The sequence below is a fragment of the Podarcis bocagei genome (assembly GCF_964188305.1).
Source record: "Podarcis bocagei genome assembly, chromosome: 6".
In the NCBI taxonomy this organism is placed as follows: domain Eukaryota; kingdom Metazoa; phylum Chordata; class Lepidosauria; order Squamata; family Lacertidae; genus Podarcis; species Podarcis bocagei.
This window is the reverse complement of record NC_138130.1, coordinates 42,702,563-42,720,972: the sequence shown is the minus strand read 5'-3', so window position 1 is coordinate 42,720,972 and position 18,410 is coordinate 42,702,563. Positions and strand designations below refer to the sequence as shown.

Below are 18,410 nucleotides of genomic sequence, written 5' to 3'. Positions count from 1 at the left end.
CACGACAAGGTATGACAGTGATACACTTTTTCCTCCCTTGAACAAAGTCCAGTTTATATGCATTACTGAAGCTAACTTTCTCATGACTCTAGCCCAAGCTCTTTCAAGCTGTTCTCCCACGTGCACCCCTTCCTTCCCCAAACATGCTCTTGATCCTTTGCAGTTAATACACACGTACGCAAGCAAAAGGGGAATCACAATCCAAAGTTTAGATTAAAAATATGTTCCAGACCGCAGCAAATTTGATAACAATACTTACATTTTCTGTTGTTCCAGTAATTACATGAAGACCATCATATGTTGATTTAATGTACATACCCTAAGAAAAAGACATCATGGGAAAAAATTGTAAAGTTCTTGCAAACTACTGCCATCCAATATAAACGTCTCACCCATCTAACATCTCTCTAGCAGCATTTGAGTAATACCACTAACACATGCCACTGGAATACCAAGTGTTTCTGTCAGAAGAAACTACATGTAAACTCCTTTTATTTGATGCGGCAGGTGTCTCTAGGTGCAACTCATTTGTATGCAATGGTTCACAATGTGGATTAAGAGGTGACTTCATAGCACTGCAAAAATATTGTAGTGACATGGGGGGGAAATCCCAATCCACACGGCAAAACTGAAATGAACTATATGTCAGTGGAGCTACTTAAGGTGGGAACAATTTCATATTCACTGATCTCAAGTGTAAGATTATAATATGAACATAACCAGAGAAAGTGTCCATTTTATAAGTAGAATCCATAGGCACTCCGTTATAAACACTAAACACAATCTCTTGAAATAGGCAAATCCAGGGTACTATTGAATCAAAGCACATCCTGTGCATAGTGCATACAGATTTACACAGTGAACTGTAAAATCGGGGGGGGGGGGGTCACAGGGGAGACTACAATGCCATCAATATTCTAAGTGATTTGAGATGCCAAAATTTTTAGAATTCAAAGTCTTCTGAGTTAATAATTAGAAACCAGCTCAGCTGACCAAAACATCACTACATGTATTTCTCAGTAACATAAATAGTATAAACTCATATTGTTTAAAATCCAATATTTTAAAAGGCACATCATAATTCTGAGATACTGAAATAGTGACCATATAGTCGAGAATTAAAAAAACCTGAAAACTATAAAAGCAATTCAGCGAAACTGCAGAACCTGTGAGCCTTCTATTTACCCACTAGATCTACAAATAAAGTAAAAGTATTATTCTGCAAAGGAAGGAATGTATTTTGATCAAAGAACTATATATAGAATTTGTATATAACCAATTCATACCTGCTGATTAATACGGATCACAAAGATAAATAAAATATGCCTAGTTTTAGAAATAGTACATGAACTGAGGCCTCTATGGAACACATGAGCTATATTTTTATGACCTAGGGAATGTTTATATGTGTTATAACACTGGTTGAATACTAACCTACATCTAAGGTGCTTTATTGATTATCACATTCAAAAATGTTCTAGTCAAGTGGAATTAAATAGTTGCTGGGAGAAGCTAAATTCCTCTATCGTACTATATTTCCATCTTGTATCACACAATGTAGACAACATGCCCCAGGATACTACCAAAGCATATTTTAGTTGATCCTCTTCCACTTTTACAACAACCCATATGATATTTTCTAGATGAGGGCAATAGTTTTAATGGTCTTCTACATATTATTATCTTCACATTATTAGACCACTGCATTTAGTAATGAAATCTTGTTTTATTTTAGTTCTAGAAAGCTAATTGGAACAGGCCAATGCCCTCCTGAATGCTTCTAAATGCCTCCTTTAGGCACTGCCCCCCAAAAAAAATCTGCTGAGGAATTTAGGTTGATTCCCAGAGGCTGGTCAGTAAATGATGCTATTCCTGACCAGCTTTGCACAGCGTATTATGACTCCTTCAACTGTGCTGTCTGTATGGTTCAGGCGTACATTGATGTGTAAATGTGGCATTAAGTCAATCTTTCACCTTCTCCTGGTCCATCTGGAAGAATTTGATTTTGCTGGATTTTTCCTTTGAGGGGACATTTTATGTGGATTGAGCATTACCCATGTGGTGTTCAATTTCATTTTCCACCTTTGAGCATTTCAGTGTGTTTTTGGAGTAGGCTCTGAGGAGACGAACTGCATTTTTTGGGCACTGTGTATGATTTGAATGGTTTCCTGTTTGTGGGCCTGGGTCTTTATGATGAAATAATTTGCTCATTTGCTTGACATTTTGGGTGTGCCACTTGCTAAAGAAAAAAAGGAGTGTCCTTCACCTGTTATTCACTTTCTCAAGAAACACTCAAGGCAGTGTGCAGAATAAAATGGGAGGGGGGGGATAATGGCTGTTCTACTTCCATTGCAGAGCACATATCTGAAAGATTACCCTTTATCATTTACAATGAGGAGCCAGAAGAATTCACAGAAATAGCACCCCTTTTTTAAAAAAAGATATTCAAGACCTTACAGAGCCTGAAAGCTTTAATCCATGAAGTGATGATGGGCTGTAAATGTAATTTTTTTACGCCATCTACTAACAGCATCAAAGACAAAGGTAAATTTCCTACAGAGTAACTTCACTGACACTGAAGAGTAGAGAGGATAAATTGTGTTCAGAGTACAACACAAGCATGCCATATCGAACCACCGGTTTCTTTATGGAATTGAAATGACAGTAAAATGCAATATACATTCTAGAACCTTTACAGATTTTACAGCAGAGGCAAACCTCTCTGCAGGATGAAATTGATTTTGCTACTATTACTGAAAGCATTCTGTTATCATGGCAAGGCAGGGCTAGCCTTAATATGGGAATGAGGGGCCACCTCAGGCAGTACATTTTAGGTGTTACTACAGCTTTGATCCAGACTTGTATCAAATGCTAAACTCAAGAAAATAGAGTCTTTTTCCAGCAGTATTACATTGACACTGTTACTTCAATTTGTCCCTTTTCTTTTATTCTTCCTCCACATCTGTACACCGTCTGACCTCTGGTGGCTTGAATGGGGCAGGGGGAGCCATAGTGCTTTATAACTATATAGAGCTTTAGAGACTTGTCAGCCTGCTTTCCACAAGGGACCAGCACTAATGAACAGCAATTTGTTATCCTTTTAATGTAAAAATATCAAGTTATAACTAGCACCAATAAAGAGCTGCTAGATTACCTTTAAGTAGCCTGTGTCCCAAAACAAATTTCTTGCTTTTACTTTAAAAACAACAAAAAATAGACATTTGGCAGCTGATTGTTTTCTGAAACAGTACACGTAAAGCAAGGAAAATCCAGAACTCAAAACAAGTTAGTTCAACATAGCTGAAGATAGGACATGTCTCAATTTTCATAGTCATGACATAAAACACATAACCCTTTTCAGGTACGTAGCCACAGACAATTTTATGTCATTACTCTGAAGATAATAAGGGCATAAATATGCAAAGATGAGAAATGTCAAGCAAATTAGTCCACTCTAGGGAGACAGAACACCTAAAGCATTCACAGCAAAAAAGGCACAGGTGGGAGGATGCGCTGCAGAAGATCTTCCTTGAAGCACAGAGATTTATTTTATTTCTAAATATTAAAAGAAAAAGCTTCAAAACAAATTGCGTTATTCAGACAAATAGGATATAAGATGTAACTATGTTTAGACTACCTTTTTTCTAACAGTCATTTAATGAAATAAAGACAATAGCTTGGATATTCATTAGGGTTCAACACTGTAACTCGTTATGTCCATTGAAGAAACAGATTCAGCAGAGGCTTCCATTGGAGTAGGGAATGGGTGCAGGATTTTTTGCTGCTATCACTTTACTCCTGTGGCCCCTAGCTTCTGTACTGCTTCTAATGGGAGGAGCACCCCATGAGCAGACTTCTAGCAGAAGCTTCATGAGGTGGCAAGGTATCACCAAATAAATAAGCTATGGCAACTGTTCTATATAATACAATTGCCAAACACTTGTTCCACATACTACACAGTGGTGTTTGGGGTTTATACTTGAACATAAATAGCAAAATGTGAAGTATTTATCTCTGACATATTTAAAACAGGAACACCTTCTGAGTGTGAATAAGGGGTTTTAATGTGCATCTTTCAGTAATATAAATCCCCAAGATTTTGAGGCACCTATCATGTTCTGATAGGAGATAATCCAGTTAATCTCTCTGTAAAAAAAACTTTGAGTAACATTACAAAGAGAATATGTAACCTGCATGATTTAGTTTAAGGAACATTTTGATTGGATTCTTAGATACTGTATGGTTCAAAAACTGAGATTTACTAAACTCAGATGTTGTTTACAAGTCTGAGAACAACTCTGTCTTGTCTAAAAAACATATTAGAAACAGTCAAAAAATTGTAAATTAACTTAGCAATGTCTGGATGTTATAATCAGTACTGCTTTGCGAAAGGTCTCTATGTTTATGATATATATATTTAAACTTTTAACATAATTGTCACAGCTTGTATATTTTGCATGTCATTTGCTTCTCACTATTTACATTTCCCCCACTGTATCCGTATGCATATATCAACTGAGGATAGCACTGAATGCATTTGATAAAAGGAACTTGGGACCCCTCTAGAATGACCCTTTTTGCAGGTATATTCTGCAACATGTCATTGATGCAATACTAATGTATCAGTGGTGGATTTATACTAGGCAGTTCATATACATTCTGCTTTATTAATTGCTTTGCAATGCTTTCCAATGTTACCATATTATTACTGCTGGGCAAGGGGCATTCTTGTGCTACAGCACAACAAAATCAGAACAGCAATAAACCAAATAAATTGTGGGGGGAAAGGATTTCAGCAGGAAGCTATGGGCATATAGTGATTAGAAATGAAGCAGTACATTTGCCCTAAAATATTTTCAGGCACAACCAGTATTGAAAGTGTCATTCGTATAAGCACCTCGATACTATCATGATCACAAATCATCATGATTGTACAGTAAGAATGATGTCTGGTTCATTCATAAACCTATGCCGTAATAATTTTGTTACATAGCATTCTAGAGAGGTTAATCCTAATATGTTTCTCAGTGGCCACTGATACAATTGATTATATGACATTAGTGGTGTTACCTGTAAAACCTGCCACTGTATTTCCATTGGTTCCTAGCTGTGAAGTTTAAGAATGGTGATGACTGGTTACTTGGTATTTCCCTGCCTTCCCTCAAAAATGCCCACAAGTCCATCCTGTTCTCTTTCTCTTTCTGTTCAAGTTTGTGTCTTGCTGTTTGAACTTGGGAATTTAATTGTTCAGGAATGCCAAATTAGGTTTTATCAGCACAATAATAAAAATGCACCTCTGACTTTTCTTTTCTATCAAGATTCCAGCCAAAACTGGAATATAGAAAAACTAAATATAGAGTTGCTGATCAATGCTGAATCCAGGCAAAAGTGACATAATGATCCCTGACAGGTTAAACAAGTGTTAGTTAAACAAGTCCAATTCATATTTTGAGAATCTAGATCACAGAAACACACACCAGTGATTATAATTAAACCAGTGATGTAAAATCTCTACCCTCCTCCTACAAACCAACCCATCTGGATAAAAAACTGCAAATTGATCATATGAATGAATCTTGATGCTTCTTAACCACTACAGCTATTTTCTTGCCTGTGCCTTAAAATTCTGCAAGCTATACCTTACCTCAGGCTTTGCACATGGTATACAACTTCCTCTTACATTAATCACTGATCACAGTATTGTCGATTTGCAAGCCCCCTCCACAGAGGCTGGCCCCTCTGTTTCCATATACTGACAAGTATATCCCTAGTAGCATGCAATTGTGCAAGGCCATCCAAAGACATATATTCTTTGATATCACAAATGGTGCACTAAATTAATAATGCCTAACATCCCAACAATGTCAGTAGCAATTAAGCCTTAGAGCCCTCAAATATAAAAGGGATAAAAGCTGAAATGCATTCATTAAAAAATAAGCAACCAGTTCATTTCCTGCCCACTCTTCCATAGTTTCTATCTTGTTTTTATCACCTATAGTTCAACCATTTGGTTCCTAAAAACCACTCACATTAAAAAGTTGGCAAAAAACCCATTTGCTTCACTCTGTTCCTTATTTCCATCCTTCTTGAGCTCATATTGCCTATACCTTATCTGAAGAGGTTTTATTTGTCTTTGTTGCCTGTGCCTTCTTTTAACATGTATTATTGTAATTCATTTATCTTCTGTTATCATTATTTCCAGTTGGCAACAGTAAGAAATGGGGATCAGTGGTGAGAAATCTCAGGCCCAGAGGATGAATGGGATCCCCCCCCTGACTTCTTTATCCTGCCCTCAGACCTCACCCCAGACTGCAACCCTCACAATTTGTGCATCACATTTTCCTTGAGGGCTGTTGCCTAGCTTGACTGTATTATTGAACTGTGATAATAATCTTGCTTTCTTGATACAATGATGGATAGATGCATGTACATGCACACAGAAACCTGTGGCATTTGTGTAGCTGGAATGTAGCCTACTGAGCAAAAGTTAAGAGTCACATTCATTGCTCTGCCCACCATAGGCCTGGGCCCCAAGAAGGTTTCCCTACATGGAAATGCAGCCCTTGTTCCCTGCTTTTTATATGGATGATAAATAGCTTTCAGATAAATCAAAAGTTCTACAGGAAATTTGGTTACCCAGCTGTTCTGCTTACATTTTCCGACATACAAAAATCTGGAAGACCCTTCAAAACTGCTGAATACCCATGATAATCATAGCAAGGTTTGAAGACACCCATTCACACTTCTATAGCAATCATTATTGCAGACATTTAAGTAGCTTACACAAATTTAGCTCATGAAACATTTTTCAATGATAGGTGTCAAAAATAGTTTACATAAGCAGTGAACCATTACAACTCAATACTTTACAGATCCCCAAATAACATGTTTTGCCAGGAAATTGATACCACTTGGCTCTGCCCTAAAGAGCTTACTGTCTACAAAATACAGTGGGGAAAGGCAAAAGTTAAAAATCTGAAGATACATTCAATGTTTCTGTCATCCACTTTTTGTTCTTGAAGTACTCTTAAGAGGCATAACTTTACTGTACCATATACAGTTCAAACAAATAATGAATAAACAGTTCCATGCATGGAGAACCTTGCCATCTAAACCGACAAAGCAGCAGAAAATCAACCATAGAGGCTTGAAGCATAGAAAATTTACAGTAAAATAAAATCGTTTTGGTCACATCTTAAAGGGCACTTCTGGAAGAAGAAAACAATAAAAGGAGAGCTGAATTAGGAAAGGTTTATGAATCTCAGTGAAACCATGAAGAACCAACATTAGTTACGATATGTGAGATGGAAAAAACAGCAGACAATGGTACTGAAAATGGTCTATTACCTGAACTGGTGGCACTGAGACAAATATGAGATTACGAATGAACGGCAGTATAGTACTACAGTAGGAATGGAAGGTTTGGGCAGGGCAGAGTGCACCAAGTACAGTATGAACAAATTTTGAAAATATTTAAATAGTATCCAGTCTTAAAAGGCTTCAGGTGACATATAAAAAGTATCCACTAAAATAAAGACTTTGAGATTTATCACATGCTGCAGTACTGCTGGTACATCAGACTTCTTTATGTGAAAACAGAACTACTTCTTCAGCCCCACCACAACCTCAAAAAGAGATGCAGAGGGTTGGGGGAGCCTCCAGAACACTTGTGGGGCGCAGGGTAGGAGAGGAAATTGAAAATTTGTTGCACAAGTAGAATTTCACTTGCTCAGCCTTGGCTACAACCCTTAGCGCTTATTAACTGTTGCATAAACATTCATATCAAATATGAGGAACCCAGGAAACAAGCGTAACTTATTGTAAATATACCGAAGGAGTTCATATAAGTAACAACATTATCAATAAATCTTGCTAGAAAAGAGGGGGGGGGGACATTTTCCTAAATTACCCAGGATTTTTTCCTGCATTATGTAACCAATATGGAAGTGTTTTCTTTAAGAACATTCAGCTGCTACATATAAATTTATTTTATGGGATGCAAGAAATCCACATCCCAGGCCTAAACCCATTAACCTAGAAGCAACATCATTAAATATCTGATTGCATTCAGAGCCTCTCGTTGCAATCCTGCACCTACTTACCTGGGAGTAAGCACCATTGAGCTCAAGTTCTGAGTAGACATGTATAGGATTGCACTGTGAGCTCCTCATTAATGCGACTCAGGACGTAAAGGAGGGACACAGGTTTGCAAGCTTACCAACCTCTAGAGATACAGTACTAAAGAGGTAGCTTTCAACTGCTACTTTTTTTAATATTTCCTTAAGAATTTTATACAGTAATTATTAATATGCAATTTCCACTAGCTGACTGAAGATCACATCTACAAATAGAAGAACTAGATATGCCAAATACAGGTCTTATTCGTAGAATGTATTTCTTTCGTCCTGGATGACAGTTTTGATTAACTGCGTACATCTTACCAGCCCTTCGCTTGGTTTGATGTTTGCCAGCTGGATCACTTCCAGGTGAGCAGATTGAGACACAAGAGGATCAGATGAGAGTGAGATTATGTGGTCACAGACGCTAGATAGTGTCTTACACTAGAAATAAAAAGTGTATTTTCCGTTAACAATCAAGAATATGAAAACTCATAACACAGTGGACAGTAATCATGTTTGGCCTTTAAAATACATTATTACATTTTCAGATTAAATTCCTATTTTATCTAAGTGGCAATGAATATCATTCTTTGGGGAACAAGCATACTCCCTGTCCCTTATTCTAGAAAGATCATGATTAGAGGACAATCCAAAAAACCTGGAATTCTTCTACCTGAGCAGGATTGGGGAAAGGATTCGAATAGCATCAACATTTCTACACTTATCCCTACTTCCATGGTGGTGCCACGTAAAAAATGGTTTAAGGGCTGTTCAGACAGTCTGGACCTGACTTAGATTTTGTTCTTGGTTTTTTTCTTGAATAATTGGCTTAAGAATACAACAAGGTACATATTTTCAGACTGTAATGGCAGTATGCAATCTACAAATATTTACATTCACTTTTTAACACCTCCTTTTCTTGTACTGTTCTATCAGCACCCTCATGATGGAGAGTATTGAGGTTTTTGATTTAAATATAAATTAGAAGTTTTCTATTGGCATGCACAAGATGCTGGTAAATTCTGTAACAGACTATATCTCAAATGTTCCATTTGATTTATTATTCCATGGGTGTGCAGTGCACAGCCACCTACCATTAAAGAAGATGTAGGAAATCCAGGTTAAAATATCAACCCAGTTCTCAAGTTCAGAGTAGCCTTGGGCACAGCCTTGCCTCCCTTGTTGGATTGCTGTAAGGTTAAAACAACTAGCTAAATCCAAAATTGCACAAAGAGAAGGCTGCTTACAAAATTTTATTTTTTCTCTCCCAACCTTGAAACAGCCTTCTCAATGGACACTTTTGAATAGCATGGGCTGTGGCATAGGGGCTTCAGGGGAAAAGCTATCTACCAGCAATCAAGCAGAGGTACTATATGTTAGAAAAGGTTAAGCACAAGGAATTGGGACTAGAGCTATACTTACATTATTTACAGCCACTAGTTTACCAGAATCCGTATCACAGTACAGAGTCAGATTAATGCATATTATAAGCACGCATATACACACTGTCTTTCAAAATATAAGAGGAGGAGGAAGTGAGTCCTTGCTTCATAGAAGACACACAGATTGGAGAGAAACCAGGAGGAACTACAAATCTATGATTCTATGAAGCAGAGGGGAGTAGCATGCACAAACAGGAGGAAAGGGAAGCAAGAAACTCTGTGGATTAATGAGGATTAATGTGAATATTTATGAAAAGAGCCAGAAAGATTGGCAAGAATGGTCTCTCTATTGTTTGGAAGTAAGGACACCCTTTAGGGCTCTGATGGCTCTCATTGTAAGAGAAAGCTTCATACCATATTTGACTCTTTGATTACTTTTGCATTTTAAAAGATAATGCTCAAGATAATGCTGAAGTGATCAAAGACTATTAAAGGAAACCAGAGGGATCTGAAAGAAAATGTTGCACTGTGCTATTGCCTTTTTCAGGATAAACCATTATATTTCTCTTCTTCCAAAAGCCCCTCCAACAGTCAGCCAGCTTTGTGGTCACAAAGCATATACAATACTCACTGAGCTTTTTTGGGGTGGGGGTGGGGGGCTGCAACCCTTGTCAGCCTGCATGGTGCAGTTTTTGTTCCTATAAGAATTGGCACTCAAATAATTGAGTTCATTATCAGCATATGTTATTTTAAAAATTCTACTTACCACATGAAGAATTTTGTTCTCTGTTTCATATACTGTGCAATCCTGAAAAAAACAAAATTAACAGAGTACAATAATATTATTTTTTGTGCTCCAATGATATGTTTAAATCTAGAAACAAAGGAATGGTTTTAATTGTTCACAGACTTTTGCAAACACCCTCTATCCCAGCTGTATTCATATAGAAATAATGTCCATGTCACCTCCCCACAAGTGCATGCATGCATCTTTCCTTCACATTCTTTTCAATTCCTTCTATCCCTGGTTTACTTGTTCAATAATCAGAGGCAGGACTGGGGACAGAGGACACAGCAGGAGCACAGGGGATACTCATGTCCAAGCCAGTAGGGCCCCCAGGCTCTTAGCTTTCTTTCTTTTTGAATAAGTGAATCAAACATTTATAAAGAAAATTAGAAAGCAGAATGTAGAAGCACCATTCTAAGGCTCCAGATACAGAAAAACTAGTGTTGCTAAGCACATTTAACCACTTAGGGTGGAATTCAACACTGCAATATAACAATTTTTTTCTCAGTAGAAAGGAAGCCTACATTTTTGGGCTGTTTTATCCACATTGAAGAGTAAAACAAACCTATATTTCATCTTTAACATTTTTTAATGGTAGCACTAATAGAGCATGTTGGTGCCATCCATTGCTCCATAGTTAGCATAAGTTTATTTGTATCCTATGCTGGCAAGTCTCGATAAATCTTGCAGGAACTTTAGGTAATATGGCAAGGACTACAGAGAAACTCGTGGTCATTCTGGGTTAATTTGAAGAGACCACTGGCACTTAAACAATGATGAAATTATTTTTATTTATTTTTAATATATGCTTTCTTATATTTGTTACAGACAAGGTAAAACATGGCTATCCTTCTGGAATTTTCCAGGAGAGATATTTTAGCAGACCTTTTTTCATGGCAAAAAGAATTCCTTTCATGAGCTGGCATGTCAGAAAGAAATGACGACTACAAATCAAGGATTAAAGCTGTATTATTGGTGTACAGATGTATTTCTTATTAAGGATACTTAATAAGAACACTGTTAACTTACTAGAAGTGGAGATGAAGTATGGTGTGATTGTTTGGGAGATACGGCTTACAATCAAAGGTTGCAATTCCTCAGAGGTAACTTTTTACCAAAACAATTCTTAAAACAAAACTGCTGTGAATCACCAACAAATAAAGGCAAACTAGCCAGAGAAATGTTTCTAGGAAATGTAGGCTGCAATGCTGTACCAACTTACTAGGGGGGAAATCACACAGAATTCAGTGTGACTTACAACTCAGTAGACTTGATTATGACTGCACTGTGAGTCGTAGTTACACTTGTGCTAAAGTAGGCAACAGATAAGCCAATCTGATCTGGTGGAAGGGAAACATAACATTTTCTTTGTGCAAATGCATTTTAATTCTGAGAAAATAGATCAAAGCACCACCGCTCTTCTAGCACAAGTTTGGGGGAAGTACATAGAAGGCAGCCAACAAACAAACAAACAAAACCCCTAAGAAAATAAAAAGAATGCCGTTTCTCCTGCAATTATTTTTGAGTGCCCAATTCACCATAACTATGTTCCTCAGAATACAACCTGATGGAAATCCAGAACACAGGGGGAAAAGCTGGGTCAATTATAGCTCAGGCAAAGCCCAAGACTTACCAAGAAGATTTTATAACATGAGCACAAGTGAGCATAATTCAACCATGGAGCAAGTTGCATGAAGTGCTATAAGGTGGGTAGGACTTCTTACTTTTAAAATTATGAGCAAAGACCTGTTAACAGCATACTCTTTGAAGTAATGGGAATCTGAGGGTCCCCAAAGCAGTTTAGGACACAGAAAGGTTCTTGTTTAGCTCACTGACTGTGTTCAAAACCTTCCTGCTATTTCCAGAAGTCTCAAATTCAAACAGAATAATTTGAAGGAATGTGAACAACATTCGCTAATGTCACAGCTGGCTGTGAATTTATTATCCTTGCAATGTCAGTAGTATATCTAAAGATAAATGTAAAGTATTTGCAGGTGCACCAGGTTTTAGGATTAAGTGCTTCTAGTCATAAATGTGCTTTCAGCAACCTGTCTTCTGTCCTGGCTATTAGTATACACAATGAAAGAAAGGCAACTTTCAGTGCTTGCTATGAAATATAAGTATGAAAGTTGCTCATTTACAGGGTTCTAAATATCTAGGCTCATGCATCCTTCAACACAGCTAGAGCTTCACTACTGTTATGGACTCCCACCTCTTCTAAACTTTTTTATGGTCAGTGTTCAAAACATCCATTGTTCTAGGTGCATTTGTGACAGGGAATTTCATTAGTGCAAGCAGTTTCTGAGCTCTGGGTGCAGTACTGCACCTAAGATTTCAGATTAAAACTGCAGAGTGGAAGGAAAGGAAGACCTTTTTCTGCCTCCCCACTTCAATGAAGCTGCTCTCTAGAGAACGTCTTAAGAATATTAGAACGGTGAGCAGGGAGAGGACTGGACCACGTGAAAAATGAACATAATATTTTAGCTGCAGTTCATTCATTTTCATCTTTGTATTCTAGTTATTAAAAAGTGTGCCTAGAAATTCCGTTGTTGCGCCCATAATCTAGGTTTAATGTGCCATTTAGCTCCTAGCTTTCATATCTCAGTTTCTAACACTGGTTAAGGTCCTTTCCCCACAAAAAAACTCTACCTAAATACAATATAATGCAACAGAAGAGAATTAAGACGTAGCTATTTAAATTCAAGTACAGCTCCTTCAGTTTTAACAGTTTAGAAACTGTGATGCCAGTATCCATGGGAACTACATAGTTTCAAAGAAACAGTAAGCATTTTGTTTGCGTAAATCACTCGGAAAGGATAGCACTGAATGAAGTTTTCTGAAAGCAAAATACAAACTCACATTATCAATATATGAGGAAAAGAAGTGCATTATGTAATTATGTGCATTATGTAACACACAAAAAAAGGTTTGAATAGTCCAAAAGCTAGAATCATGAGAGCTTCAGTATCTGAGGGAACTGTGATTTATACAGCAGCAACTTAAGACCATGGGCCAAGACTGACACCATAACACAATATATGAAGTGGAGCCAACAGCATAGAGTACAGGCCAAAGACATGAGCCCTGCTAACTACTGCACAGGACATATTTTATTAAAAATATATATTCATAAAATCTTTCTATCTCTGTTGCAAAAAAATGCAAGAGACCTACAAATGACAGTAATGCTTGAAAAATACAGCATATCTTAAAAACAATTATGTGGACCAGAATTCAAGGCCAGGCAGTCACACAGCATGTATCTCCAATGTCCCATTGGACATTCCAATGTTCCATCATTGGAATGACCGCTCCCCACATCTGCCCGAAGCACAGGGCATGCTCCGCAGTGAGGCTTGCGGGTAGCTTCCTGAAGCCTGGAGAGCGAGAGGGGTCGGTGCGCACCGACGCCTCTCGCTCTCCAGGCTTCAGCGAAAGCCTGCATTCGCCCCATAAGACGCACACACATTTCCCCTTCATTTTTGGAGGGGAAAAAGTGCGTCGAATAGGGCAAAAAATACGGTACTATCTGCATCCAGTTGTCAGTGTTCACCAAAATCTTTCCTGGTGCTTTGTAGACCAACTGAAATTTCCAGAGACTCTTCAAAGGCATCCCCACACAGAGCACACTGCAATTATATTTGGTGTAAATAAGGGATGTGCCACTATGTGCACCAGCATAAACTGGACAAAAGCACCCCTGACCATGGCCTCTACTGAGCATCTAGAAGCGAAGTTCAATGTAGGAGTATTCCTAAACTGAGTGTTCAAGGGGATTACTACCCTATCCAAAACAGGGTTAATCCCTATTCCTAGTTCCTTTTCCCCCCAACCAAGAACACTTTTGTCTTGTTTGAGTTAAGCTTCCATTAACTACCTCTAATCTAGCCCATTATCTTCCCTAACCACTCACTAAGTAAAGCAACAACTTTCCCGAAAAAAACAAGAGTTTTTCAGGACATCTTTGCTTCTTTCACTCTGTACCCTGAAGGCAATATATTAATAATATTACAAGCACTGGTGCTCCTTCCCCCTCGTTTACAGTAGATGCACTGCAGAAGCCAAGCAATGCATCCCCCAATGAAAACTACTTATTATTGATCTTAGTATTTGAAACTGTGTATTTTTTTACATATTTTGTAAGACCCTAGATATTTTCCCTAGCATATTCCTCATTTCTTAATTCTCTTTGCAACAAATAGTTATTTAGTAGGATGTTTAAAAAAAGAATTATACTTTTTTTCTCCCAGTGACCCATCTATCATTTCCAATGAATTTTACTGATATTCTTCTAATATATATGTATTCAATGTGTTACTTGCAAAAGGAATCCTTTCTGTGCACATTGACCTCTTTCACTGATAATTTAATGAGTTACTCTCCCCCTCCCCAGTTTTACTCTGGCCTCCATAATCTTCAATATTCACCACATGTCAAAGTTTGTGTTTTATGATGAATCTCAAAGATAATCTATGTTACTTTAAAATCAGTGGGAAATGGTACAGCATGAAGATTAAGGACTCACATTTCTATAAATCATTTTTATTAAAGTGTTGTTTAAAAAATGCAAATAGCTGCCAAGTTGAACGTAACTTTGTCCTATTTCTAAACAGTTTTTCACATTATTACTGATAGCCAGTACTTTTTTTTGGGGGGGGGGTACTCAATGATACACAGTACTGGCATCTCTTTTTGTTACTGTTAAAAAGTGTGGCACTTACTGTTACAATTTCATGGTGAGTACTGGCACCTATTTTTCTAGAAGAAAAGTACCGATAGCATTATCAATTAACAGCACCATCCTATGCACGTTGCTTAGAAGTACATTCAACTGAATTCAGTGAAACTTACTCCCAAGTGTGGTCTATTTCAACAATGAGCTCAATAGGTTTTGCTGTCTCTGGCTGTTTTAAGAATCCTAGCCTTGTTCTTATTTTTACCTTTTAAAAGTAATCTTTCTATGTACAGTATTATGGTTGTACAGTTAAGTTGGAACATTCAATGAAAATAAAAAACCTTATTCTTTAACATTGTCTCTACTTTGGAAAGCAGGGTGAGTTGGTACTAATGTTATTGTTGTCTCCTTAGTTATTATACCTGAAAATCAATATAGTATAGTTTTAATAATAATAATAATAATAATAATAATAATAATAATAATAAATGAAATAACTAATGCAAGCATGTGTACACATATAAACACACACTTACAATACATTCCTCAGTGCCAAAAATAAATAAGCAAATTTAATCATATTATTTGTTTATTTTAATTCAATAGAAACAAAAATATGCCCTAGAAATGTGAACAAACAAGTTCACAATCTTAAACTCTAAGAGCTGTCTTGAAACATAAATCCATATATGCATACAACTAGAAAATATAAATTCTCCATATTTTTAAGGTTTACAATTAAAATAATCCTCACTGTAAAGGAAAATGGGGAAAAATAAGAAAATATTGGCATATCCAATGTTTCATGCAGCTACCAGGTATAATTGCTGTATTGTTTTTCTAAATTTATGACAGCATGCTCTACTTAGCAACAGCAGCAGCCATGCACAACTGTAGACACATCTAAAGCACCCATGCTCAGTCCACTAGATCCCTTTTCACCAATACAGGACAAATATAGATTGTTTGCATACAGCAAGTTACTATTGTTTCCTCAAAATATCCAGCTAGAGGATAATCTATCATCCACTAAGGCAAAAGTGGCACATGTCTTCAGTTCCACAAAGCCTGAGTCACTGAGAAGGCACTGGAATAATATGACCATATTCAGAGGGATAATGTTTATTCTCTCTGTTGTAGCAACTGCCATGAGCTGTGCTACATGTTATATGATTTTTTTATTGTACTTTTAAAGACATACCACAGATTATCAGTTTCGGAACCCCTGCTGTATGGTTTTGGGGAGAGCATGCAAAGATCTGCACCAGGAAGTCAATTTCCATTAAATAATGGCTCAAAGCAAAATCACAGTATACCCAACTGTTAATATTTTATCATATGGCTGAATCTCCTTCTGAGTCTTGCAAATATATATCTACATCACATCAGTGGCAGAGCTTCATTCTCCGGCACCGGGGGGGCGGAGAGCAGGCGGGGGCGGGGCTGGCACGCGTCCCAGGGGTGTGGCGCACTACCCACAGAGGTGTGGCATGCGTCCTGGGGGCGTGACGTGCCGCCTGCAGGGGTGTGGCACCTAGCATGGGCAGGGGGGGCAGCCGCGATGGCACCCCACCGGGATTGTGCTGCTGGGGGCGGTACGCTCTCCCCGCACTCCTCTTCCTCTGCCAGTGCATCACATCCATTTAGCTATCCAATCCTTCCAAACAACTAAATCTATCCATCTTCATCTGGTATGCCAGCTGATACCCTACCTGCCTGCACCCTTGCCAGAGTGGTACACGCTCTGGTTATCTTCCACTTGGACTACAGCAATGCACTCTATGTGGGGCTTTCTTTGAAGGTGACTTGGAAACTACAACTAATCCAGAATGTGGCTGCCAGACTGGTGACTGGGAGTGGCTGCCAGGACCAAATAACATTGATCCTAAAAGATCTACATTGGCTCCCAAGTATGCTTCTGAGCTCAATTCAAAGTGTTGGTGCTGATCTTTGAAGCCCTACATGGCTTTGGTCCGGTATACCTGAAGGAGCGTCTCCACTCCCATCCTTCAACCTGGACACTGAGATCCAGCTTTAAGTGCCTTCTGGTAGCTTCCTCATTGAGAGAATTGAGGTTACAGGAATCCAGGCAGAGGGCCCACCCTGTGGAATGCCTGCCTGTAATATGTCAAGGAAATAAACTATATGACTTTTAGAATACATCTGAAGGCAGCCCTGTATAGGGAAGGTTTTAATGTTTAATGTTTTCCTGTGTTTGATGTTTTAATTTGTTAGAAGTTACCCAGAATGGCTGGCAGCATATAAATATAAATTATTATTATCCTACCTAGCTAGTTATTCCAGGACCTACCTACTTAGTTCCTCACTCCTTGTTTCTTGCTTGTCTCATGTGAATTCTACCACCGCCATAGTATTTGAAATGCAACAAACTTGTGAGAAACTGTACAGAAATGCATTTTCATATATCTTTCTCCTAATGAAATGAGGTGAATATGCGGGAAATAACTGAAGGCACTCACACCTACACTAAACTTGAAGATGGAAGCCTATTGCATTATCTACATAAATGTCAGCTGAAATGTCTAGCAAGTAGGTGAAGATGCCCACACAGCTGTCTCCCAGGGCAATATTCTTTCCCTGTTAAAGTATGAGAAGGTACTAATAAGCATTAAGACAAATAAATGTGATCTTTAAACCACAGGAAAAGCCACTAGAAGCCTCTCTCTTTTCTACAAATGGAATTTTTAAAAATTAAACTTTTAACTTATGAAAAGACCTTGACTATACACATAATTTATTATATAACTTGTGAAAAGGCTCTTGTTGCCAGGGAGATAGACTTAGGACAACCAGTGTTGCCAGGGAGATAGACTTAGGACAACCAGTTCTATGCACAATGCTTATAGCAATGTGGAAACCAATCAGATTTTTGTACATGCTGCTTTTCAAAAATATATATATGGAAACAGAAAACACAAAGCCCTTTTCCTCCACCTGAAGCAGTATGAGCAAGGGGCTTGTGGGAGCAAGACAAATAAAAATAACATTTCATCACTCTGCTGTTCTGAAACCCCTAATCAACAAAAAGTAGATGAGGCTTTTAACACCTATCTGCAAGAGTGTGGAATCAACATGGGCTTTGTGATTAGATTCCAAAAGGAAGCCTTGGAAGCATTTGGATGTGACAGCAGACCCTAATCTAGAAATCTCTCTTCCTCCCTGCATACATCTTAAGGTATGTTAGGAAGCTGCAGCACTATTTTATCAGGTGAACACGTCAAGAAGAGACAATCCATGCTTTCCTAAGTACAGTACCCATATTAAGTACCAGCCTGAATGGAATGTTTGACTGACACTTTTACATAGAAAGGAGCATAGTTCAGGAGATGGCTTCAAGAACACATGATCCACTGTGCAGTACACAATTATTCACATAAAGATTTCTGTTATGGGAATTATATCAAATGTGTTGAAGAAATTATGTG

General features: G+C 37.9%; 1 protein-coding gene across 10 annotated transcripts in view; it reads right to left on the bottom strand.

Annotated features, from left to right (window-relative positions):
- Positions 1-18,410, bottom strand: part of CNKSR2 (connector enhancer of kinase suppressor of Ras 2) — a 242,220-nt gene that overhangs the window by 84,851 nt on the left and 138,959 nt on the right. For 9 of the 10 annotated variants that reach the window (XR_014009533.1, XM_081199417.1, XM_081199413.1 and 6 more), the window contains 3 exons: positions 10,269-10,310; positions 8,442-8,561; positions 260-319 (listed from right to left, as the gene is read on the bottom strand). Coding sequence is in view for 9 of the 10 variants with exons in the window: in XM_081199417.1 (XP_081055543.1) it covers positions 260-319; positions 8,442-8,561; positions 10,269-10,310 (222 nt within the window). In the remaining variant the exon portion in view is untranslated. The remainder of the gene's footprint in view (positions 1-259; positions 320-8,441; positions 8,562-10,268; positions 10,311-18,410) is intronic. The other variant, XM_081199415.1, reaches the window with a different exon arrangement.